At 36.2% G+C, this 27,027-nt stretch overlaps 1 protein-coding gene across 4 annotated transcripts in view; it reads right to left on the bottom strand.

Moving 5' to 3' along the window:
- Window positions 1-26,324, bottom strand: part of LOC121367935 (cadherin EGF LAG seven-pass G-type receptor 1-like) — a 79,515-nt gene extending 53,191 nt beyond the window's left edge. For all 4 annotated transcript variants that reach the window (XM_041492397.1, XM_041492395.1, XM_041492398.1 and 1 more), the window contains exons 1-4: window positions 22,503-26,324; window positions 2,226-2,590; window positions 1,443-1,617; window positions 447-572 (exon numbers count right to left, since the gene is read on the bottom strand). In XM_041492397.1, the coding sequence (XP_041348331.1) occupies window positions 447-572; window positions 1,443-1,617; window positions 2,226-2,590; window positions 22,503-26,106 (4,270 nt within the window). In that variant the 5' untranslated portion in view covers window positions 26,107-26,324. The remainder of the gene's footprint in view (window positions 1-446; window positions 573-1,442; window positions 1,618-2,225; window positions 2,591-22,502) is intronic.
- Window positions 26,325-27,027: the final 703 nt, after the last annotated feature.

Below are 27,027 nucleotides of genomic sequence, written 5' to 3'. Positions count from 1 at the left end.
AATATACATCCCAAAAAACCACTGTCAATAGAGCTTATTACCAATATTTAAAAATACTTCAAACAATATAAGTTGTTTGATTTTTGTTTGTTACTCAAATATTATAGATTGCCCTTGTATCACAGTGGGTATGCAGTTTAAAAACTATTATTTAATGAAAATTTCTAACTAATTTTCTTACCCTTACAGTTTGACTCTCAGTCAAAATGGAAGCCATATTTGAAAAGAATTACTTGCAAACTAGTGCAAAATCATTTCCAATGTGAACTCTTTTTACCAAATGGATCAAGATTTAAAATAACCAAATAACCAGAAGTTCCAAATGACCTTGACCTTTGAGTGTATCGACAAGACTGGTCTTTTTGCATTGCATTCTTCCCACACTCATGCTGTATCTCTTACACAATATTATTTCTCCTGAATAAATGTTTCAAGTGTAAACGTACCAGTAAATTTGTTTGAGCAGAGACATGTGTATCCTCCTTCTTTCTGAAAACACTGGCCTCCATTGAGGCAAGGTCGGGAATAGCACAGGTCAACATCAACATCGCACAGGTTCACTCTCTTCATCCCTGATGATGAAAAACAACAAAACTGACAATAGAACAGTTGTACAAACATGGGTAAATATATATACACACACACACATATACATACATAAAAACAAGACTGGAAAATGTTTGGAATACATGAATAAAGTTCCGTGATCCATCATGTAAAACAACAAAAACAAAAATCGAACACAGTGGTAAAAATATGGGTAAATACATGTATGCATGGAAAAGTCATCAAGAGTTAAAAAAAAAAAACCAAGTCTGGAAAATGTTTGGTATACATGAATAAAGTTCTGTGATCCATCATGTTGCAACTTTTAATTTGACAATGGAATGGTACACCAAATAACTGACTGCCAGTTTGCATGAATTTACAGTTGCATAACCGACATGCTAATATTAATATGTGTACTATTGTGCCCTGCACTAGGATAGACGATGGATAGATGAGTGGATGAGTGGATGAGTGGATGGGTGGATGGATGGATGGATGGATGGATGGATGGATGGATGGATCATGGATGAATGGATGGATGGATGGATGGATGGACGGGCAGACACTTTTGTAAAACCATGGGTAAATGTTGGTTGGTTGGTCGGTTGGATGGATGGGATGGATGAAGTGAAAAATTGATGGAGATATGGACAGCAACATATAAGGGATAGACAAGCTTAATTCTATATGCAAGTCTACATATATCAGCCATGATATGAGGATATTAAAACAAAGAACAATACACATAACATACAAACTACTATACACATTTAGAAAAAAAATCTGACTTTTATATCCTTTCTACATATACCAGTCATGGTGATCAATTAAAAAACAATACATGTAACCTACATACTGACACGAATATACACTGTAAGTATAACAAATCTGACCTGTATATCCTGTGGGACAGACACACCTATAGCCATTGACAGGATGAATGGGTCTAAACAACATGGTGTCAGAAGTGATGAAGTCCGACGCACTTCCAAAGACCAGCGCGGTCTGACAGACTTCAAAGTTCGTACACGGCTCAACCACACACAGGTTGTCGTCAAAGGGCAGGACCTGGAATAGTACCAAAAAGAAAAGCAATCATGTATTGTACAAATATTATAATTATGTATTCATAAACAAGAATTATGTATTCATAAACAAGAATTTTGTGGAATTATATGTCTTGCTTAGACCATAAACTTTTTAGGTGCACTGTGATGAATATCCATGGGTACAACTATAAACCAAGTTTCAGATCTAGGACTTGCAGTTTGTGAGAAAGTAATCTAAAGCGAAACTTTAAAACAAAAAGTTACATGCTGTGGCCATCACCATCAAAAAGTAATACCTATGCCTTTTCACTTCGTAAAGGTGAGACAAAAAAGGCAAGGAAAGTAATTAAAACACACCTGAAATGTGGACAAATTTGCCAGCATCACCTATAGGATGCATGTTCTTCAATATACTCAGCTTATTATTAAGTGAAACACATATACTAGCGCGCGCACACACACACACACACACACACACCACAGCACAGCACAGCACGCACAGCACAGCACGCACACACACACCACACACACAGCACACACACACACAACACACACAACACACACACACTAAAAAATAAATATCAAAAAGGAAAGGAAACTCTTGACAAAGACAACATTAAAACCCACCTGCAATGTTGACAAATTGGCCAGCATCACCCTCTGCAGGTAGATCTGCTCCTTGATGTACTCTGGTGAGTAGAAAATATCCTTGCTGCTGCCGCGGTCGCTGATGGTCATCTCGCGCACTGACACACTGACATTGAGGATCTGTGCCGTCACATCGGTGTCATCCTGGATGTCGATGACAAAGATGTTGCTCTCATCCTGGTGCAGGATGGTGGCGAGGGCGTCCACAAAGAACTTGTAGAGCGGGGACAGGAAGGTCGTCTGGGTCATCTTGTTGAGGCGGATCGTCACGCTGTTCAGGAGCATGTCCTCCGTGACAAGGCGGAACTGCAGAATACAGGCGGCCTTCACCGTGTTGATACCATCTGAAAATATACACAAGTGTGTGACAACTTAGTTATACCATCAGAAAATTTATATACAAGTGTGAGATAACTTAGTTATACCATCTTAAAATATACACACAAGTGTGGTGTAACTTAATTATACAAACTGAAGAAATATATACAAGTGTGATAATTTAGTTATACCATCTTAAAATATATACAAGTGTAATAACTTAGTTATACCATCTGAAAATGTATATACAATTATGATAACTTAAGTTATACCATCTGAAAATTTATATACAAGTGTGATAACTTAGTTATACCATCTGAAAATTTATATACAAGTGATAAATTAATTATACCATCTGAAAATATACACAAGTGTGAGATAAATAAATTTTATTATCCACAAAGCTAAAGATATTCAGGGAAATATAAGCAGTAGGACACATGTGTTATAATGATTTCACGTGCACATCAAATTAAATCATTTTGGGAAGGGACGTTATAGTTCTGCTACATTTCAAATGTTTTGACATGGCCCTTGTTATTCATGGACAAACATATTATGGATAACGTGGATAATAAAGAAATTATTACATTATTGCGTGAATTGTACCGATTTCATGAGACTTGTGTCAGGATTTATTGATTTGCTCTCACTCGGGCAATATATGAACCATGGCACTCATTTTGTAAAATCAGTATGAGCAGAAAATTTCACCAAGTCATCTATTTAAACTTCAATAATTGCAAAATCCCAGTTATTTTCTAATAAAATAACAAATGTTACATGAAATTTATTTGCTAAATGAAAATATAATTTGCCAATTGATTTAAAAATTCACAATGGCAGATGTTGCTATTCAAGGGGAACTACATAGATCACTCTAGCTGTTCATTACTCCCCTGGGAATACTTCAATAAAATGTCCAGTGTTAACTTTACAGGGGTTTCTGTATTTGACAGTAAACACTTTACAGGGGTTTCTGTATTTGAGGGTAAAACTCAGTGGTAATAGATGCATATATGCAAAATGGCCAGTTTTTAGGCAATTCTGGTTTTGTGATGGTTTGAATTGGTGGGGTTTCACTTTCATAAAGTTATTAAAAATATATTAGTTCATATCAAATGTTATCGATTGGCACACTACAATTGTATCAGAACATAAGTAAAATGAGATTAGTGATAGAAATTAAAACTGATTATGGGTAATAAATATGATATTAAACTTGCTACCATTTATCATGTTTATGTCCCTCGTAAAATAATTTATGTCACTCGATAAAGCTTGTGAAAATTGAAAATTATTTCACATGGGACATAAACATGATATGAAATGGAAGCTTGTTTAATATCCTATAAATATTAAAAATGGAACATAAAAATATGTATCATAACACTACAATTCTTTTTTTTTTTTCTGAAAGGTTAGTAATTATATCAAATTTAAAACACAAGAGTTGATAGTTTAAAAAGATCACTGCAAAATACTATTCCCATGTAACTAATGCTGTTCTAGTCAATAAATTGGATCAAACCGAGATATGGATAGCACATATGAAAGGTTTGATTCAAATAATGAATATTAAATCACTTTCAGTTTTAATATGCTGTAATTTTATATATACGGTACATATAAAGCAGGTACATATAAAGCAAACGTGTAAACAGCATGGCACTCTTTCAGTTTCTGTGTTGCACATGCTGAATACATTCCTTTGCAAATTGAGATATATATATGTATTACTCATTGGAAGCTATTAGTATTGTTAACCAATTTCACGGGAAATTGACTACAGCAATTACATGCATAATAGAAGTCAATACATATTTATCATCTTTCTTTTGTGACTTACATGTTTTATTGCAATATGCATGTTTATGGCCATGTACCAAGAATAACGGAATGACCATGCTGTATATAATCAAACTGAATATGCAAACATAAATAACATAAAATTCTTAGAAATGTTTCTGTCCCATTAAAGCCAGCGCCGTAACTGTACAAACATGTAACATACGTGCCGTATTCAATGGCACTGAGAGAGTATGTATCATAAGCCCATGGCTAAGAATATCAAAGTTACACGCCATCTGCCTAAGGAATCTGTACGCTCCGTCGAAAGTAATAAAACTGGTCACACAGACTGTGTAATCACCATATTATAAATCAAATCAGGATTTTCAATAACATCTGTACTCGACAAAACCATATTTCATGTCTCACCGCTAGCATTCCAAACAGACTCGTGCATTGAAAGCAATGAATGGTCTCAATGGTTAATACACTCAAGTCTACTATTTGGCTTAAGCTTAAAGCTTTAATAATGTTTCTACATTTTTAATTTAGTTTTGATAAATTACTAACCAAAATACTTCAGCACATAAATAAATAAATAATTCATTTTAATTTATTTTTGTGCACAAATACTACAGAACATATTTTCCAGTATCAAACCATATGTAGTTTATTGTCAATTTTCAAAGATTGCTACACAAATCTAAAATGTTAAATAGTAGTTGTTAACAAAAATTCAGAAAATTAGCAGCCATCACTAAAAAAAAATCATGTATTCTATATTAATACTCAGGTAAGCTTTCTGGACACACATAGCCGGACGACACACATTTCTTTGTTTCCTCTACCTTTTATATTAGCGTGTTGCCCCGTAGCACAACTAATAGAAAATGTGGTTGTAGCCCTCCACCTCCAATATAAAATCTTGGCTATACCAATGACATAGTACAGGTGCAGATTTAGGTGGGGTCTCCAAGGGGCTTGGACCCATAGCCCCTTCTTTTTTTGGTCAAGTAATTAATTTTTCCTTTGTACAATGTGAGAAATCTCATTATCAATATCACTGAAAGACAGTATATTAATGCCATGGTCTTTTCTATATTAAATTCCTAGATCAATGCATGGTGTAGTAGGCTTGTATTTTGTGATTAAGCTGTGTGGTTGAAGCCGATACGAGGGTATGAACCCAGAATCTGCTGGCTTTAAACAAGTTGGGGTGGGAGTAGGTTGTCATTAAACAAATTACTTAAATCAAAATCAGGCAATCTGTTTACCCCTTCCTTATAACACACAAGTTAACTGCAAACATAATGGACCGAATTTACAAAGCCTGTTCATTGTTTATGTCTGAAACCCTTGTAACTACATGTACATTTACAATGCTTAAACATCTGTGTTTAGAAAAGACAGGATTCATAAATTCAGCCCAGCGCATTCAAAAACACACACATAAACAGAGAGAGAGAGAGAGAGAGATTGAAGGAAGGAAATGTTTTATTTAACGACACACTCAACACATTTTATTTATGGTTACATCAGACATGTTTAAGGACAACACAGGTATTGAGAGAGGAAACCTGCTGTCGCCACTTCATGAGCTACTCTTTTCGATTAACAGCAAGGGATCTTTTATATGCACCATCCCATAGACAGGATAGTACATATCACTGCCTTTGTTACACAAGTTGTGGAACACTGGATGGAACTTGCACATTGGTGTCATCTCTCTAAATTATAAAAATGTACATTTACTGATTCAGGTTGTTCAAAACACATCAGTAATAATGACTCCCGACACTTGAAGACAGAGTTCAAATCATAACAATGAAACTCCTTTATAGATTTATCGTATAGACGCCCCACTGGCTGACGTATAGACGCCCCACTGGCTGACGCTGTTCTGACCAGCCTTCATCCATTACATTAATAACACATGGTCAATCACAATAGCCTGGTCCTTAGGGACTCTCAGTCTCACATCAATGATGATAACAACAGAAATATCTGCAGCCTAATCATTATTCATACCTCCACACAGAATGTTATTGCTTGTGTTTGGGAGTTATCTCTTTGTACAGTATTCATAGCGTTGAACAAATCATGTTAGAGAAAGTCACTAGCCACCATAGCAGCTTTGGCTAAGTGCCCTATGTATTATAGAAATATAGTTGGACCTTGGTATTCAGTCAGATTGTAATGAATGAATGAATGAATGAATGAATGCTCACACTGGAAATAACTTTATCACAATTTTCACATATGTAGAGTATTTCCTTGAAAATTATTCCAAATTGACAAATTTGAAGAACATTTTATTACTCAAATGCTAAATGTTATGGTCACTTTGTATAAAAAAATTAGCAACTGATGAATGAATGAATGTTTAATGACACCCAAACATGAAAACCCCCATAAATTGGGTGTCAAACAAAGGTAAATATTAATCAACACTGGTCCACAAATTCTAAAATTATAAACAAAACAAAAGAGTTGGGAGCTGTGAAGACACATTAGCACATCTGAAACACAATTAACTTGCTTCACTGAAGAGTTTAGGGAGTTATCCATGAAAAATATATGATAACAAGCTTTAATTTTTGTTATCACCTTTACGATTCAAATAGCCTTATTTTAAACACTGGTTTATATATTACATGTGTTTCATCTGCAAACATTCTATTTTTGTAAGATTATTTCTTATGGTTAAAAGAAATTACAGAGATAATTTTGAATTACATTTCCTTATCCTCATAAAAAGAGAGATAAGACCTGTATGAGATACAGATTTCTTAAATCTAAAATCAGTATTACACTGTGGAAAACACTTATCAACCTAATAATATTTCCATAGGGTGTCATTATACCCAAGAGAGAAATTAACTAGTAGCAAACATCTGTTAAATTCCACAAACATACAAACTTGTGCTAAAATCACAGACATGAAAGGCTTTGCAATAACAGTCATGATGGGGGAAAAGATTAAAAAAAAAAAAAAAAAACCTGTTATAACTTATTACTGTATATCTTCGCGTATAAGTCGAATTTTTTTCACCCAAAAATTATTTTATAACTTGGGGGGTCGACTTATAAGAGGGTAAAAAAATTTCACCCAAAAATATTACCGTTTTGGGGATTATTTTAAGTTTTATTGTTGAAGTATGCCCTGTGTTTATACTCAAATATTTTAATTTGACACATTTATTTATTTATAACCTTTTTTTTTTTTGGCATTAGAACGGTTTTGGTTATGCGAAAAGGCGTGCGATCTCACTCACATGCCAAGAGAACAGTCCACTTAGTTAAAATAACAGTCATCACTAATAGCAAAAATGTAAAAAATACTAACTACCTGTTGCCTGAGTTTATTTTGAAATCTGGTCACTGGCATTAATGATTGTTCAAACAATGTTTTGTCGGTGATTAACTTCATGAATATTACTGAGCTTTCCCTTAAAACAGCTTAGACTGATATCTGCAGTTCACTAGAGCAATAGGGACATACATAAAAACCAGTGTACTTTCCAGAGTTATCCTCCTTACATGTATTAATATGGTGGCAAAACATGTGATTAACTGATACTTTCAGTTTTATTGTAGTGATCTGTTGTCAGTGTTTATAAATAAAGTTGTTGTCTGTGCACAAAATCATGCTGTACAGTGCCATACGGTAACAGCCAAACTGCTTTCACTATCTACTAAGGGAATATTTCGTTTTGATGCTATGTTACTTGTTTGCGATGTCGGCTACAAAACGTGAAAACCGAAGTTTGTAAAATAATTTTCTTTTGTTCAAAGATTGTACATTATTGTTCTCATGTGCTGAAAATAAGAAATACTTCAATATTTATAAGTTGTTTTTTATGGGTCGACTTATAAACGAGTCAATAAAAAAATACGTTTTCAGGGCTTGAAATTAGGAACTCGACTTATAGCCGAGATCAACTTACAGGCGAAGATATACGGTAGTAAGGAATTAATTTCTCAGAAACTAACAAAACATTCTGATGTCTACAAAAAGAAACTGCTGGTTTTGCAAGTGCATATACTTATTCAGATGTATTAGCGATGTCCTAAGGTATTGTATTTGCTATTGTGGACATCATTACAGAATTTATTGAGAAATTAATGAAAACTCATTGCTATAATTTTACAAATTAGATGGCTATATTTTGTAATAAATAAATAAAAAATTAATTATATAATGTTAATACCAATGACACTGACAATGTTTAAAAACTGTCCAGGGGTGGGATGTAGCCCAGTGGTATTGTGCTCGCCTGATGCGAGGTCAGTCTAGGATCGATCCCCATTGGTGGGCAAATTGGGCTATTTCTTGTTCAAGTCAGTGCACCATCACCGATATACTAAATCTGTAGTATGTTCTATCTTCTCTGCAGGATGGTGCATATAAAAGATCCCTTGCTACTAATGGAAAACTGTAGCAGGTTTCCTCTCTTAGACTATATGTAAAAATTACCAAATGTTTGACACACAAGAGACGATAAACAAAACAAACTTTTTAACAACTGTCCATCTCTCCATAAACAAAAATTACACATAACAATATGAAATGGAATTGGAATTAACAATTGTATACAATTAAAAAGAAAGATTGAAAGAAAGAAAGAAAGAAAGAAAAAAAGAAAGAAAGAAAGAAAAGAAAACGAATGAAAGAAAAAGAATAAAAGAAAAAGAATAAAAGAAATCAATCAAACTGAATACAAAAGACAAAAATGTATGTAACAATATATTACAACAATGCTGTTCATCTTCCTCAAAAGAAAACTCATTATGAAAGGGTTGGGGTCAGAAGAGCTGGATACAGCATACTGTGAAACACAATCAGTGGATGACACCACAATTTTGTATTTATCAAGCTTGAAATCCTAATCCACTGAGTCTCAACTCTACCCCCAACGACAACAAAAGATTAATTGTCCCACATAATTCTTGCTTACAGTCGAGCCATCTAGTTTTTATTCTACACCAATTTCTTTCTTCTTTTTTCTCTACTAATGCTTTCTACAAAATATTTCTCATTGTACAACTGAGTAAATCGGCAGATTTTCACAATGTATTAGTCTTTTCAGACATGATCTTTGAGTTCTATTCAAAACAGACGGTTGGATGTTCTGCTCTGTTAAACTATGGCCCATTAAACCTATCTACAAGTTTAACTGAACCTGCATAACTTTAGATTTTACCAGCCATCTCTCTCTCTGGGCCTCTTAATTACATCTCACTACAAAGTAATTTCTACATGTCAAACATTTTTTTCAGACCAAAGGGAATAAATCGTGTAAGCATTATAATGGAATAATGGAAACACACAATCAACACATGTATGCTTGAAGTTTATCAGCCCCCCATCAAACTGAAGTAGGTGTACCTCACTTCAAAGGAACTAGCACAGCTTTTGTTAGCCCACAGCACACCATACATTGTTAGGTTAGGGGTGGGATGTAGTTCACTGGTAGAGTGCTTGGCTAATGTGCTAATGGGTTGTATAATTTATTACCCAAGGTGGATTCAGTTTGTTTTCCCATGCTAACCAGTACCCCACTACCAGCCTCGGTGGTGTAGTGGTTAAGCCAACCCGGACTTAAGGCTGGTAGGTACTGGGTTCATATCTTCATACCTGCTCCCACCCAGAGCGAGTTTAAATACTCAATGGGTAGATATAAGGCAACTACACTGACTTCTGTCTCACCAAACATTAACCACTAACCCACTGTCCTGGACAGTCAACCCAGACAGCTGATATGTATGCCCAGGACAGCATGCTTGAATATTAACTGGATAGAGTTTGTTTTTGTTTAACAATATCACTAGAGTATATTGATTAATTAATCATTGGCTATTGGATGTCAAACACTCATTAATTTTCTGACTTAGTCATCAGAAGAAACCTACTACATTTTTCCTAATGCAGCAAGGGATCTTTTATATGCACTTTTCCACAGACAGGAAAGCACATACCATGGCCTTTGACCAGTTGTGGTGCAGTGGTTGGAATGAGAGAAAAAAACCCAATCAGTTGAATGGATATATCGAGGTGGTTCAATCCTGCAATGCAAGCACCTCAAGTGAGAACTCAACTGACAGCTAAATCCCACCCTAATTTGATAGGAGCACGAAAATAAGTAGAAATGAAAATGAGAGCCCACTTCTTGTACATCAAAGGCTGTGGTGTGTACTGTCCTGTCTATGGCAAAGTGCATATAAAAGATCCTTTGCTGCTTCTTTGGTAAGAAGAAGGAAATGTTTTAGTTAATGATGCACTCAACATATTTTATTTACAGTTACATGGCGTCAGACATATTATTAAGGACTATGCAGATATTGAGAAAGGAAACTGGCTGTCACTACTTCATAGGCCAGAGTTCGAGATTAAAAAATTTGGGCAGTATCCCAGTTGGATACTAACATTTAAAAATCTGGTATCCCACTTGAGAATTTAGTATCCTGCTTAAATGAAATTCATAAATAGCATTGTGACAAACTTGAACAACACTGTTACTTAACTTCACCAGTAAATGACAACTTTCACTGTTTCAGTGAAAAATAAAAACGCAGGATTAAAAAAAAAAATAAACATTATATGGTATCCTGATGGGATACTGGGTTATTGAAATCTGGTATCCAAAATTAAATTGAGGTATCCCGGGATATCGGGATACTGTTAATCTCGAACACTGTAGGCTACTCTTTTTTATTAGCAGCAAGAGGTCTTTTATATGCACCATCCCCCAGACAAGATAGTACATACCACTGCCTTTGTTACACCAGTTGTGGAGCACTGGCTGGAATGAGAAATAGCCCAATGGGCCCACTAATGGGGATCGATCCTAGACCGACCGTGCATCAAGCGAAACACTTACCACTGGGCTACGTCTCACTGCCCCTCTTTAGTAGGAGTAGCCTAAACCTGGCACATTAAGTGTTTTATTTACACTTAGGCCAGTATTTTTTTATTATTCGGTTTATGTAACCGCCAACGTACATTTTGCTCAAATAAAATTTTTAAAAAAAAGTCGTATTTTTCACTTTTAATTTATTTTTTTTTTGCCGCCGACTTCCACAAATAGCTCTAAAGAAGAAAAAAAGTTACCATTCTAGTCTATTGTGGCGCATTTCGTAAGGTAACAGTGAGAAATAACACTTATTTCGTCAATAAATATACCAATTAAAAATTTTAAAAAACATCACCCCTACTGATACACCCCAAACAGAGTTTTTTTGTTTGTTTTTTTTCCTTCCTCCTACCTTTGTGCACAAACGTTCTTGTTCGTAAACCTAAAAATTAAAAAATACTGGCCTTAGGAACTTTATAAGATGTCACTTGGATTTAGTGAGCCAGATCTTCAAACAAATCAAACAAGTCCCATTTCCTGAGCTAAAATGTTTTTCACTTGACAGAATTCTACTTTCACCGTGGGCTACATTTGAGTGATCATGAACCAGAAGTCTGCTCAGTTTTGATATACACATGCACATAGTCAAACCTTTCACCCCCTAGGTTTCTTCGTTATGCATTGAGATTGATTGTTCTGAGGTGCCACTTAAAGGGACATTCCTGAGTTTGCTGCATTTTAAGATGTTTCCAACTAATAAAATATTTCTACGATTAACTTACATAGTAAATATATTCTCTTGTTTAGAATATCAGTGTCTGCATATTCAATGTGTTTCTGATCATCTTAATATAAGTAAGAGCCCAAACTGGATTTTGTCTTCAAATAATTTCGTACGTATCAAATATTTTAGGAAATTTAAACTAGTACAAATATTAGAACGATCAGATCAGAAAAATATATTTGACATGTAATTACAATCATTAAAAGTGGTATGTGCTATCCTGTCTATGGAATGGTGCATATAAAAGATCCTTTGCTGCCAATCGAAGAGAGTAGCCCATGAAGTGGCGACAGCGGGTTTCCTCCTTCAATATCTGTGTGGTCCTTAACCATATGTCTGATGCCATATAACCGTAAATAAAATATGTTGAGTGCATCGTTAAATAAAACATTTCATTCCTTCCTTCAATCGTTAAAAAGTCTCTGTTAGTCGATAACATCTTAAAAATTGCAGCAAACTGAAGAATTTCCCTTTGACCACTGCCCTACCAAGACTGATAACTTGACCCTAACCATGACTGATGGCTATCAATGGCTGCTGTATGTGCTGTCCTATCTGTTGAAAAGAGTCATATAAATGATCCTTAGCTGCCAATTGAAAAATGCAGCATTTGAGTTTCATTCATTTATAGATCTTTTTCGTGTAGATTATATCCAATTACGGTTTAAGCATGCTGCATTGTCCTGGGCACACACCTCGGTCAATTGGGCTGTCTGTCCAGGACAGAGGGTTAGTGTTTAGTTTTTAATGGTTAGTGAGAGAGAAGTCAGTGTAGTGGCCTTATAAACCTACCCACTGAGTCGTTAAACTCACTCTGGGTGGGAGCCGATACCAGGAGGCGAACCCAGTACCTACCAGCCTTATGACCAATGGCTTAACCACTACACCACTGAGGCCGGTATTGTATAACATTCATAACAGATATATATATATATATATATATCAGTAAGAGATTGACACACATATGATACGACACCTTTGTTGCTACCATTGATTAACATTCCACAGTAGCCGATCTCCTGGGTTATTCCTCCTTTATTACACGATCCGGTAATTAACAGGCAGTAAATAAGTGTTGGGGGATTTAGTGTCTCATTAACATGATAAACACAATACAAAGAAGTCCAACAGGAGAAGATGGCACAGTCAGTCCTACACTGACAACATCATAAAGGAAAGTTATAAAAGGTTATAAAAGGTTGTAAATGTTATGCTATACACATGTAAATTTCACCCAGCACTCCATGACCAGTGACATGTACTGGAATATCAAAGCCAAGTTATATTATTAAATAGTATATGTAGCATTGCCGTCTGTGGGTAAATAGTAGGGATGGGTACTACGAGAATTTTTTTTATTGCAATATATTACGATGTAGGTTTCCTGTATTAAGATACAAAGGCCTCTGAAAATAAAAATGTTGTGCGAACAATTTATGGGTTAGGCAAACAACAGATTCAGGTAACCCGTTTAGTTTTTACGTAACCCATCATGACCATGTGAATGATGTCATAAATTCAATGCGAGAACGAAAAATGGGTTACGCAAAATTATACTCGCAATTTTCAGAGGCATGGAGACATATCATAATATACTATTTACAGAACCGTCAAATGATTTTAAGGAAAGCATATATAACAAAATGAAAAAAAAAAACATTATAAAAGTTTATTATTTAAAACATTAAATACATGAGAATGATGTTAGCGTACCTAAAGAAAATATGACTAGAAATATGACCACTATATAACGAGTGTACTGGTACAAGTAGGGTATGTCATAAATAGAGATTATTATACAAGCTTATGTGTCGTACTGATTTTACAAAACGAGTGTCAGGATTTTTGTATTGCCCGAGCAATAGCAAGCGTAATACAATGAATCCTGAATGAGATTCGTAAAATCAGTATGACTCACACTTAAGTGTAATAATTTCTTTAATATCCATATTATTATTGTTGTTTTCTTTATGAATAACAAGACCCAACTCAAAATGTTTCAGCCACAACTAGAAGGAGACGAAATAAGATTTATATATATATCTCACTCAGAACTCAGTTCATATTTTTATGACCGAGGTCGTGAATGACAGTCCTATATACAGTGAAAACCCTCTAAACAAAACACCTTCGGGAGTAAGTAAAATGTCTGGTTTTATGAGGTATCTGGTTTAGATAGGTTAAGTTCTGTACTGAAAAACGTGAAAAATGTCCGGTTTTGAGGGAATTCCGGTTTACAGAGGGTCCGGTTTTGAGAGGTTTTACTCTCTATATAATACATTGTATGCATTGCAAGTATGTGCAAATAACAAATAGAGCTAATCTTATTATGTAAAGTCAGTATTACACAATGTGATAACGCCACCACTACTGTGTAGTAATGTAATGTATCTCACACAAAACACAACGGCCTCGGTGGCGTCGTGGCAGGCCATCGGTCTACAGGCTGGTAGGTACTGGGTTCGGATCCCAGTCGAGGCATGGGATTTTTAATCCAGATACCGACTCCAAACCCTGAGTGAGTGCTCCGCAAGGCTCAATGGGTAGGTGTAAACCACTTGCACCGACCAGTGATCCATAACTGGTTCAACAAAGGCCATGGTTTGTGCTATCCTGCCTGTGGGAAGTGCAAATAAAAGATCCCTTGCTGTCTGTCGTAAAAAAAAGAGTAGCCTATGTGGCAACAGTGGGTTTCCTCTAAAACAAAAAATCTGTGTGGTCCTTAACCATATGTCTGACGCCATATAACCATAAATAAAATGTGTTGAGTGCATCGTTAAATAAAACACTTCTTTTTTTCTCACACAAAACACATACGAGTAGGCCTATACTGAATTCTCCGACAGTTCTAAAGGTAGGCCACAAATGACCACATAGGGAGAGAAGGGGCAGGAAGGAGGTCATTTAATTATTGCTAAGCTTGGTATGGCTATTTCAACTATGTTCATGCATGGCTGATTTTGACAGAAAAGAATTGTGCTGGATGTGAGTTACATGCCAGAATCAGGGGCTAATATTTGAGGGTTACCAGGGCTAGCTCTGGCACTCGCCAAATTCGCCAACTGCGAATTTCAAAATATAATTAGTGAATTTTATTTTAATTTGGTGAAAGAATTTTAAGTACCAGTTGATATTTTGTTACAAAATAACTGGGTACAGTGAAACCCCTTAAACCGGACATCCTTGGAACCAATACAAATGTTCTGTTTTAAGAAGGATCTGGTTTAGATAGGTTAAGTTCTGTTCTGGTTTTTAGAAAGGGACTCTGTAAAACGTCCGGTTTTGAGGGAATTCCAGTTTACAGAGGTTCCGGTTTTGAGAGGTTTCACTGGATATATAAAATTTCGAAGTTTAATATATAATTTGGCAAACTTTTCTGCTGAACCATAGCTAACCCTGGGTACAAATAAAGTAGTATTTAATACAAGAATCAAGATCCTTTTTTCCCCTATTCTTACACACATTCAAACAAACATATTCTTTCATAATTCTGTCATTGGTGGAAAGGGAAGTTTGCAGACACCCCACGGGTATAGGAAGATGCCAAAAAGTGTGTGTGTGTGTGTGTGGTGGGGGCCACCACATACATGTATATTTTTAAATACATGTATAAATATATAAAAACCATCACTAATGCTATAAAGTGGGGGGCACATGCCCTGCTCCCCACCCGCTTCCTACGCCAGTGCACCCTAGTAGAGGCAGGATATAGCAGTGGTAAAATGATCACCTGATGCATGATTAATATAGGATCAATCCCCATTGATGGGCCAATTGAGCTATTTTTTCATCTTGGCACTCCACAACAGGTGCAACAAAGGCTGTGGTATGTATTATCCTATTTGTAGGATGATGCACTGCTCGAAACTCGCCAAAAAATATGTTGGCCCCAGAAATAATAATTGATGTTGACAAATTATGCTAAGAGAACCATGAGCAAGATTTTAATGTGGAATACAAATATTAATAGTGGCTCATAGGTTATAGCTCTAAAGAAGATCGCCTACATAATATTATTTGGGAGACTAATGCCATTTTTTTTTTTTAATATTTAAGTCGCCCATGCGAGACATTGGTTGTATTTGGCAACTTGACCACAGGCCATTATCTGTGTTGTCCTTAACCATCTTCGTCTATTTTTTGTTTATATGAATAAACAGTCATATAGCAATCATGTATCAAAATAAGGTTTTGATGGGGGGAAAAAACCCTTAAATTTAGCATATTTTCTATCAAACACAAATTTTTATGTAATTACATGATTGCTACAAGACTGTGTAAATGGCCTCTTCTCAGGATTACATGCCTCCAAATCCCCCTAGACATGTCTGCATACCTTCTTTGAATGGCAATCCATTAATCTTATAATATATCATAACAAATCCTGTCACACACATATCCAAAACATTCTTGGATCTGCTAATGCTAGTGGGCAACAAAAACATTTGGTTATGCTAATAACATACCAGTAAGTAGGTTGTTTTGCAAATAATTAATAAGTTGGTCAATACATGTAAGCAGGGCTCATGCTGGAACATATTTTCGTTTAGCCAATTTTCAGATATGTATAGAATTTCCTTGAAAATTATTAAAATGTGGTTAATTTAAGGAATATTGTATTTGCCAGTCTAAATGTTGTAGCTACTTTGTATAAATATTAGGAAACTGGCTAATTTGGCAATAGACAGGGTAAGCCTTGGAATGTATTAAAACCAATGTAATTATAAAAGAAAACAAAACATTGTGTGATTCAGCAACTGAACAAAATAAAATCTTGTACAAAAATTGGAACAAAAAATTAGTGCCAGTGTTCACTGTTGAGGGGGGACTCCGAGTGCCAAAAGTTTGTATCATTTGGCTTATTAAGAAGGTTTGCCAACACAACTTTAGGGTAATGCAAACAGAAGGAACCCCACAAGAACAATGGGCTGTCTTTCTGATGAAAACATGGTCAAATATGCAACTATCTGAGGTGTAAACAAGAAATTTTTTCTGTTGACTTTGCACAAACAAGAGAGAGGGGGAAAACCAACACACATGAACATGTGTGGCATATGTCAGACTGATGAAAATTGCAAGAACGATCATTCCATCCGTTGGTGTTTTGCACATGCAAATCTAATATTGCATAACATATTTTTTTGTTTTGAACATTAAATTTAGGATATCATTTACATGGACATACTGAGTTATGTAAAAAAATAAAATGGGTTACGTAAATTTATTTGTGTTACCCATAAATGGATTAAGCTAATTTTTAATTCTCAGAGTCCTGCATGTTGCTGATAAAATACACAACACAGATTAGACAAAAGTATTTTTTTTAACTGTTAAACTTGTTACGAACATTGTTCTTTTACCGATATGCCCATGTTTACAATTAAACAACCCAATGCAAGGGTAAACATGGGTTGTGTACATACAAATAATAAAGCAACACAATATAATGTAGGGTACTGGCATATTTTTCTCTCCCTCTCCCTCTCCCTCTCTTTCTCACACACACACACAAACACACACACACACACACACACACACACACACACACACACACACAAACACACACACACACACACACACACACACACAAACACGTACCACACAAAATACACATATCATAGTTCTTTTCCATTTTACCAACATTAGTATCAACTGCACAGAAAGAAAATAGCATACAATATACAGGGTACATATATACTTAGACAATGTGAGATATCTCTGATTATATGCTGTATTTAACAGATACAGAAGAAAGGAATCTGTGCTTATCTGCATAGGCCACTTAAAAATACCGAAAACAATCATTATACACTTGTTCATCTCTCACACAAATCTAGGTTTTCATAACCCAATTTTCATTTGTGCATTAATTTTATGATGTCATGTACATCATCATCATAGTACATGGTTGTGATGGGTTACACTAAAACAAAATGGTTTACAGAAATAAAATTAAGTTTGTTTTGTTTAACGACATCACTAGCGCACATTGATTTATTAATCATAGGCCAATGGATGTCATACCTATGGTAATTATTTTACATGAAGTCTTAGAGAGGAAACCCACTACACTTTTGTATGATATACCATTCATCGTACACTGGCTAGAATGAGAAATAGTCCAATGGGCTCACCTATGGGGATCGATCCCTGACCGTCCGTGCATCAGGTGAATGCTTTACCATTAGGCTATGTCCTACAGAAAGTGCATACATACCATGTCCTTTGATAAATCATTAGTGGTTGGAATGGGAAATAACAAAATTTTAATGAAAAAGATAAATGTTTTGACCCATCACACTTTAGTTTTAAGAACCATCAAACACAAAAAGTGAAAATATTTCTGTTTCTAAACAAACAAACATGAACACCTAACACCACCCACACAGTGAAGGATTTCATACATGTAAATGTTTAGTCTTGTTAGCATGGCGTGCAAAAACCAACTTAGAGCATGCCCTTTCGGTCATGTCATTTTGCTTTATAAAACTGCACACCATTAAGTGAACACTCCGCCATTATTCACCCGGTTCAAAGTTTACTGAAACCATTCAACACAGTTCAGAGCACATAATTCTGAAACCGATATGCTATTACTATACAATGCACTCGGGCTTATTTCGGAAAATGAGATTAAAATGAAGTCGGAATACAAAATCAATATAGCCCAAGAGAATGTACAAAACACTGGCTTCCAATATTTAGCATACATGTTTGAACAAATGCTTCTACGGTAACCTTATCTTAAAAATATGTCAGGAAACATAGTGGATATCTGATAATTATGCAAGTGCATGTGTGATACACTGTGTATTCAATGTATTACAAAAAAATAACAGAATATAAATTTGACTACCGGGACATGTATTTGGGGACTTTTATGGAAATTTCCATGTTTGGTTAAAAGCAAGACCGACAAATAGGAAACACAATACCACCACATAAGTTACTCCTATTACAAACCAGCAAGGGATCTTTTAAATGCCCTTTCACATAGACACAACAGTATGTACGTATTTCCCAGATAGTATACATCAGTCTTTGATATTCTATTCATGGAACACTGGTTTTGTGAAAATAGCAATGGACCTCTTAAATGAAATGAGATTAGGCTTTTTTTTCCTTCTTTTTTTAATGTAGGGTAGGGTTTTGGGTTTGTTTTTTAATTGAAATTACATATCACTCTTTTCAGCTACTAATTTTTTTTTTTAAACTGAGAAACAATTAAATAAAATACATTGAAAGAAAGTAAGTTCAGCTTTTCAGAAACACACTTGTGTAATTATTTTGGTTGCATGCCATTTTCTAGATTTTTCTTTTTAAACACCTGCAAGTTGCATCTAGATAATCCAGGTCTGTTCTGCAGTTTTCAAATGACTAACCAGACTAGAAAAATTGTCTAAGCTGACATATTTGCTTAGACTCACATGAAGTAAGCCTTAAGTGCACATTGTAAATAAAAGAAACACCCCACCTGAAATATGTTTATCGGCCTTTATTTTTGTATGCATACCAGTGTATTTGGTATTGTTCATGATTATTCCAAGTTTAAATAAAAAAAATTATTAAAAAAAAACCATAAATTTTTATATACAGAATATTCATTGCAAATAAATGGAAGAAACTGGAATATACATCACCATCATGGACTATTTCTCAGCTATACAACATTAAAGTCTAACCTTTTGAATGAAAATAATCAATTTAAAATAATTATGGACCCATCTAAAGTTATAGCCCCTTTAATGGGAACATAGGTTTATAAAATTGTAAAAACTTGACTAACATTATATATATATATATATATATATATATATATATATATATATATTATAACTTTTTGGTGTTTTTTCACTGATTGAATGTGCATGTTTTGTATAATAATTTGAAGAAAACTAATCTGAGTTGAGTTGAATTAAGTTGGATTTTGTAGAAAAATACACATTTAGTTTCTGCTAAAGATAATTAGTGGTATATGGGTCTGTATCACCTGAAACCAATACCACCAAAATATTTTTAAAGAACCACATTTTCATTATGAATCCATAAACATACACATGGCCTATAGTCTGTGCCATCCTCATACAAAACATTTATTTTTTTTGTAAATAATTTCAGTTTGGTTTGATGTAAGAAGAAAAGTAGAAATGTTTTAGAAATAACAAAACCAAAAAAACAAAACAAAAAACCCCACCTATTTTATGTGCAATTTAGAAAACAATGGGCTCAAAAATAAATAACTTGTAGTATATAGTAAATTCCATAGGGTAGGACTACAGATGAATACTTTTTTAATGTTATAAAATAAATTTGGTATACAGACTGCCAAATTGGGTGTAAAATGTTTACAAAACATTTATAATTTTAACACACTCAAAAAATAATGGAATTCAAACTTAATTTTTTTTTTTTTTTTATACCCGGTAAATTAAATTTTTTTAAATAATAATACACTGTATCTGCATTATCTTTTGTTGTCTAGTATACATGTACATATATCTTGATGATAAAACATTCCCACAGAAGGAACAGACTGTAAAAAGCCGGGCAGGACCTGTTATTTTATTTCCAGTCCACCATGCTTTCTGCCTGTGATGTTTCAAAGCTCACAATGTTGCTGTGTTAATGGCCATGTTTCAGCAACACTCAAGTGTTTTGTGTCAAAACAGCCATCATCGCAGTCCATCAGGACATTAAGCAGCCCACAGCCACATGTACAGTGTAGTCTTGGGGTTTTCCCAAGACCTTGTGTAGTCTGGGAGAACTACATTAAGTCTGGGAACTCCATACACAGGTCTTTGAAAATTGAAAGACCGATATTTTCATTCGTAACCTGCTTACAAAACTCAATCAGAAAATGGGTCCACCAAATGGATTCAATCCTACAACAAAAGCACCATAGGCAAGGATGAACTGGTTATGGAACTGATAAATTGGCTGGCCATAGATAGCAAAAAAATGTCATGTATTTTTATGCACCAAAGCACAATCTGGGTAGGTAGGTGTAGTTCAGTAATAATAGAGTTAAACTTTGTTTTGGTTAACAACATCACTAGAGCACATTGGTTGATTAATCATCTGCTATTGGATGTCAAACATTTCGTAATTCTGACACGTAGTCATCAGAGGAAACCTGCTATATTTTTCCTAATGCAGCAAGGGATCTTTTGTATGCATTTCCCCCACAGACAGGAAAGCACATACCACAGCCTTTCACCAGTTGTGGTGCACTGGTTGGAACAAGAAAAAATCCAATCAGTTGAATGGATCCACCGAGGTGGTTCAATCCTTCGACACAAGCACCTCAGGCGAGCGCTCAACCGACTGAGCTAAATCCCACCCCGTAATATTAGTCAGCATTCATGTAAGTGCAACAGGTCATATGATTGATCATTTTCAATGGACCCATTGGGTTTATTCTCATACCAATCATACAATATTACCAACTTGGGCACTAAGTAAAAGAATGTCTTGTATCTACAATGTAATACTTAAATGAATACAGTAAAACTATGGATGTCAATAATTTTAAAATATATTTTATATTACTATGCATGCTACATTGTACTGGTCATGTTCATAACCTCTACAGGTGTACTAAGTATAACACTGTTACGTGTGATACATACAAGTGAAGTACAACAATGTACATGTACCTGTAGGTGCATGTAAGAAATGAAAAATCACAATGTCAACATGAGCTGACTGCCAAAATGCCTGAGTGAACAAATCTCTAGAGCTGACCTAATCAGTGCTGTACAAACAAGGAGATCAAATCTGGAAGACAAATCCCTAAGCAAAATATACCCTCAGCATGTAAGAAAGTGCCCCAAGGAAAATTCACATCAAACACTGCCACAGCGTAAACCAACAGGAAAACAATATCACAGGTTGTGCAAACTGGAAACAAAGCAGAAACTTAAATTGACTTAGTTAAGTAATTTGCTTTGATGCAACTAAAGGAGTGGAAATTTTCAAGTTAACAAGGCTAGCAGGCCCCCCCCCCCCCCCCCCCCCCCCCCCCCCCATTGGCAATAACATATTACTCTTTAGCAAAGTATACATCTAAAAAAGTGAAAGTATTGTGCCGATATAATATCCCATGTGCATGTATACATAAATGTGTGTACTAGAGGCCTCAAAGTATAACATTGACACTCCCCATCCCAAAGCATAGATTTTTTTTCAAAACATGACTCATGATACTGCCCCTTCCAAAAAATTAAATCCTGGCTATGCCAGTGCCTATTCTCCATTAAAATGTATACGGCTGTCTTGGTTTCAGAATTCTCCTGTATTAAAGCAAAAGTTTTATTGTCACGTATATGCACTTGTGTCTGCAAGATATATATATATTCCTGTAAGATTAAAATTGTCTAAAATATAATGAGTTATTTTCTGTATACATTTACATTTAAAATGAAATACTTTGGCTTGGCATTTAAAGTAAGCACAACAGCAGACCTGTATAAAATAATATAAAAACTATTTAAAAGTTATAGGTCTTACCAGAAACTGTGACTTCAAAGTTGCCCACTCTTGGAACATCTGAATTAGCCCTCGAGTCGAGAGTTATGTCCCCTGTTGAGTTGTTCAGGTGTAGAGGGCCTGCCATGGATCCAGACCTAAACCGGTACGTCAGTCGATCTCGATCAGATTCGTCAGGATCAAATGCTGGAACTCGCCCTATAGGCTTTGTTGGAAAATGTTCGTAGAAATTGTTAAAAATAATCATAAAATCTTTAAGTTGTGGTGCGTTATCATTGACATCTCTGACATTAATCAGAACCTGTGCCGTTGAGAACATCGATTCTGACGCAGCCCTTAGAATTAGTTCGTACTGCTTTTTATCAGACTCGTAATTCAAAGAAATGCGGGTCGTGATTATAGCTGGGTCTCCTTTTCGTCCCACCAACTGGAAGGAATCTGCGTCTGCACCACCATCGAAACTGTACTCAATAAGAGCATTAATTCCAAAATCTGCATCCGTCGCGGAAATTCTAGCAACAGTAGATCCAATGGGGCTGTTCTCAGGAATCCAGACATTTATGACAGGCGATTCAAATTTCGGACGATTGTCATTCACATCGTCAACTATGATTTTGATTTTCACAGACGTATTTCTCGACTCCAAACCCCTGTCAACTGCGTAAGCTACAAGTTCGTAGTAAGGTTTGGTTTCCCTGTCCAGCGGTTTTGCAACACGAATGATTCCCAGTGCACTGTCAATAGTGAAGTCACCATTCCCGTCATTGCCATTATGAAATGTGTAATACATCTTACCGTTGATTCCCGTATCTTTGTCTGTCGCAGAGATCTGCAGAATGCGACCGGGTAGTGCATCTTCCCGTACATGGGCCTGATAAGTGTCTTCTGAAAACAACGGACTGTTGTCATTCACATCGTCGACTTTAATTTCAACATCAGCAATATCACTTTTAGATGGATTTCCATGATCTCTTGCTACAACGCTTAACACATAAACTGGCGTCATTTCTCGATCCAGGATTTCACGCGTCTTGATCAGTCCGGTTACTGGATTAATAGCAAAGGCGGACGTCCCTGGTTCCAATGAATATGTAATCCTAGCATTCTCTCCCCTATCACTATCCAGAGCTAGAACCTTCAGAACCGATGTTCCAACCGCTAGATTTTCTTCTATCTCCTTCAAATACGGCAATCCCTGGAACTCTGGTGAATTTCGGTTAGTGTCAGACACATTGATGAAAACGTTGACTGTGTCCATTTTACCGGAAATATCTCTCGCAGTAACCGACAAGACATATCGATTATGCTCCCTTGCATTTAGTCGTTTGGCTATGGATATGCTCCCAGTTCCCCTGCTGATCTGAAATGCATTGGCCATATTTCCAGACACTATGTCATAAGAAATCCTTCCAAATTCACCTTCGTCGCTGTCGACGGCGGTTACCGTGACAACCGGCGATCCCACCTGAGCATCTTCAGAAATTGTTGTTTGATAAACCCGCGGATTGAATCTTGGTGGATTATCATTGACGTCCTGGATGTGGATCACAACACTAGCCGTGGCCGAACGCGGAGGCTTCCCATTATCCTTCGCTTCGATGACAAACCTGTACGTATTCTGCTTTTCTCTATCCAATGTTTGGGTTGTCTGCAAAGATCCTGTTTTCAGGTTTATCATGATGGGCATGTCTGGAGGTGGATTGCGAATCGTGTAGTTCAGATTGGAGTTCTCACCGAAATCCCGATCGGAGGCATGCACCTGCTGAATCTGCGTGCCGACCTTGGCGCTCTCGGAGATGTACTCTTCATAAAGCTGTGAGGTGAATTGAGGACTATTGTCGTTCACGTCGATCACCTGGATCAGCACCACGGTGGTGTTCTTTCGTGACGGCGATCCACCATCTTCCGCCCGGACATTCAGCTTGTACTCAGAAACATACTCGTGATCGAGCGGTTTCACGATTTTCAGATTCCCCGTGCTGCTGTCGATGCTGAAGATCTGGTCTGTGTTTCCAGTCAACGTGTATCTGATCCTGCTGTTCATTCCCGCATCTTTATCCGTGGCCGAGATGTACGCAATCACCGGTCGATTGCTCACGTCTATGTTTTCGGGCACTTTCACGATGTAGCTGTCGTTTGTGAACTGGGGAGAATTGTCGTTGAGATCAAGCACATTAACATCTACAGTTGCTGATGATGACCTCCTTGCAGCCATGTCGCCCTGATCAATTGCCTGTACGATAAGCCGGTATCGCAATCTCTGTTCGCGGTCAAGCTTGGTCAGTGTTGAAATAATCCCACGTATAGAATCAATTATAAATGAATTGCTGGAACCACCAGAATCGAGAAAACTGTATCGGATTTTCGCATTATCGCCAATATCCTGGTCGACAGCTTGAACGGTTAAAATGATCGATCCTTCTGGCTGATTCTCAGATATATTACGAGAATAATATGCATTTTCTTCAAATTTTGGTGCGTGATCATTGATGTCATCAACGATGACCATTAAAGAAGTTGTACCACTCTTGGGTACGAGGTCATTGTCTTGGGCAATCACGGTGAAGAAATGAGCAGGTATAAATTCCCGGTCTAATTTCTTGGTTGTCTTGATGGTTCCTGTTACTGGGTCGATGGTAAACATATCGTGACTTCTCTGGTCACGACTCGGTACCATGCTGTAGGATATTTTCCCGGAATTCCCAGCATCTGGGTCGGTTGCTGTGATGGTGGTCACCACCACCCCAGGCGCCTGTTCTTCACGGACATGTTCTGTATACGACGGACTTGCAAAGCTTGGAGCATTGTTAACAGCTCTACGCACACGACTGTGTCTCTCGCTCGATACAACTTTCACCTCACCATTTGTAATAGGATGGATGGCAACTCTGAATGGAAGATCATACGACCCTTTGTTCTTGCAATGAAACATCACATTGAAGTCGAATGTGATTGCATTGTTCTTGAAGCACCGTTTAATGATTGTTGTGATATCTAACATCTTCGAATCTACACTAAAATCTGATGAATGGGGCATCTCAACATGAATCCTACACTGCTGTCTTAATGAGAGAGGAATAAAATGAGAAAAGGATAACACGTGATGATCTCTTGGAATGCATAACTGTCTACTACTATGTACAATAATATAGTGATTAGAATCATGCACTGAATGAAACATTTTGCTTCTGCTGATGTGAGATAAAGAGCACTTGTTACCATGGACATACAACAAATGTGGTGTTATGGAAGTATTTGAAAATAAACTATTTATGCGAGTCCTCGATATTATTCTAAAATGCAACGGATTTGGAATGCTCTCCTCTGGGTTGTCGGCACACTTCAACCTCTGTTTTATGAACACAGTCCCTGCACTGGAGTCCAGTTCCACAAAGGGGAATGCATGCAAACTGGCGGGCCAGTCAAAAGTATGGGACCAAGCTCTGCCCAACGTTCCATTGTAAACAAGCGTTCCCCCCGGGTCCGTGGAGGAGATATGAATGTTGTATGACAGTGTGGAAGATACGTGAAGAAGTATGACAACACACGTCAAAAGTCTGCTGTGGATGCACGACAGCCAAGCTGCCCACTGCTCACACACTTTCTGTGTGACTATGTCGCCCATGTCGCCAAACGTACCCAATTACACCTTTACTCCACAGGTATAATACAAAAACAATATATCATACACTCGTATTTTCACGGCCAGTATTCAGTGTACATGGTCCAGGAATCGAAAGCAAATCGACGTATATATCCCAATATACGAACTGGTTTTCTTTATCTCGATCATGTCACGGTAAATCCAAGCGAACTCAAACCTACCGAATGCGTCAAAATGGCTGCATGAGTACCTACGCCGTTCCAAACAACTCCCACTACAAATGTTAAACTGCTAGTCGTGCAATTGACGTAAATCTAACATTTGGTAAGAATGCTCAGAGTAAACTGGTTTTATTTCATTACCGACACAATTCGTTATGTAGACGTATTTTGTGAAATAATATAAAGTAATTTTTATGGGGAGATGAAAACAACAGCTTGTGTGTCACGTGATCAAACAACAATGAGTGTACATGTTGAACGCGATGAAAGATGTGTAACAGAAACACGTATCAGATTTCAATTACTGGTAATCTTATATAATATACTACGAAATTACACTGCGCGCCAGAGGCAGTTGGTGTTGTTTAATACGAACACACGTAGATATCTGTCATCATAAAACAGAATTAGGTTTCACCTGCTTAGGTCTACAACTTTTAAACTTAATTTTTCTCCGCCAATAAATCAAATTCACCTTGACAGTATAGGCTAAAACAAACAGATAAAGTACACGAATAAATAAGATTAGATGCTAATTGTATTTAGAACAAAAACCAAGACATTAATCTTTTACATAAATATTTATTTAATAATTTAGATTGGCATATATGTTATATGTTTGATTTTTTATTCAATTTTGAAGGGCGAAAAAAAAAAAAATGAAACGAATGAGAAAATAAATGTAAAGAAATAAAAAATGGTCATGAAAAGACACCATTAA

This window comes from Gigantopelta aegis, chromosome 3 (genome assembly GCF_016097555.1).
Source record: "Gigantopelta aegis isolate Gae_Host chromosome 3, Gae_host_genome, whole genome shotgun sequence".
NCBI classification, from domain to species: domain Eukaryota; kingdom Metazoa; phylum Mollusca; class Gastropoda; order Neomphalida; family Peltospiridae; genus Gigantopelta; species Gigantopelta aegis.
The sequence above is the reverse complement of the archived record's forward strand: the minus strand, read 5'-3'. Positions and strand labels throughout refer to the sequence as shown.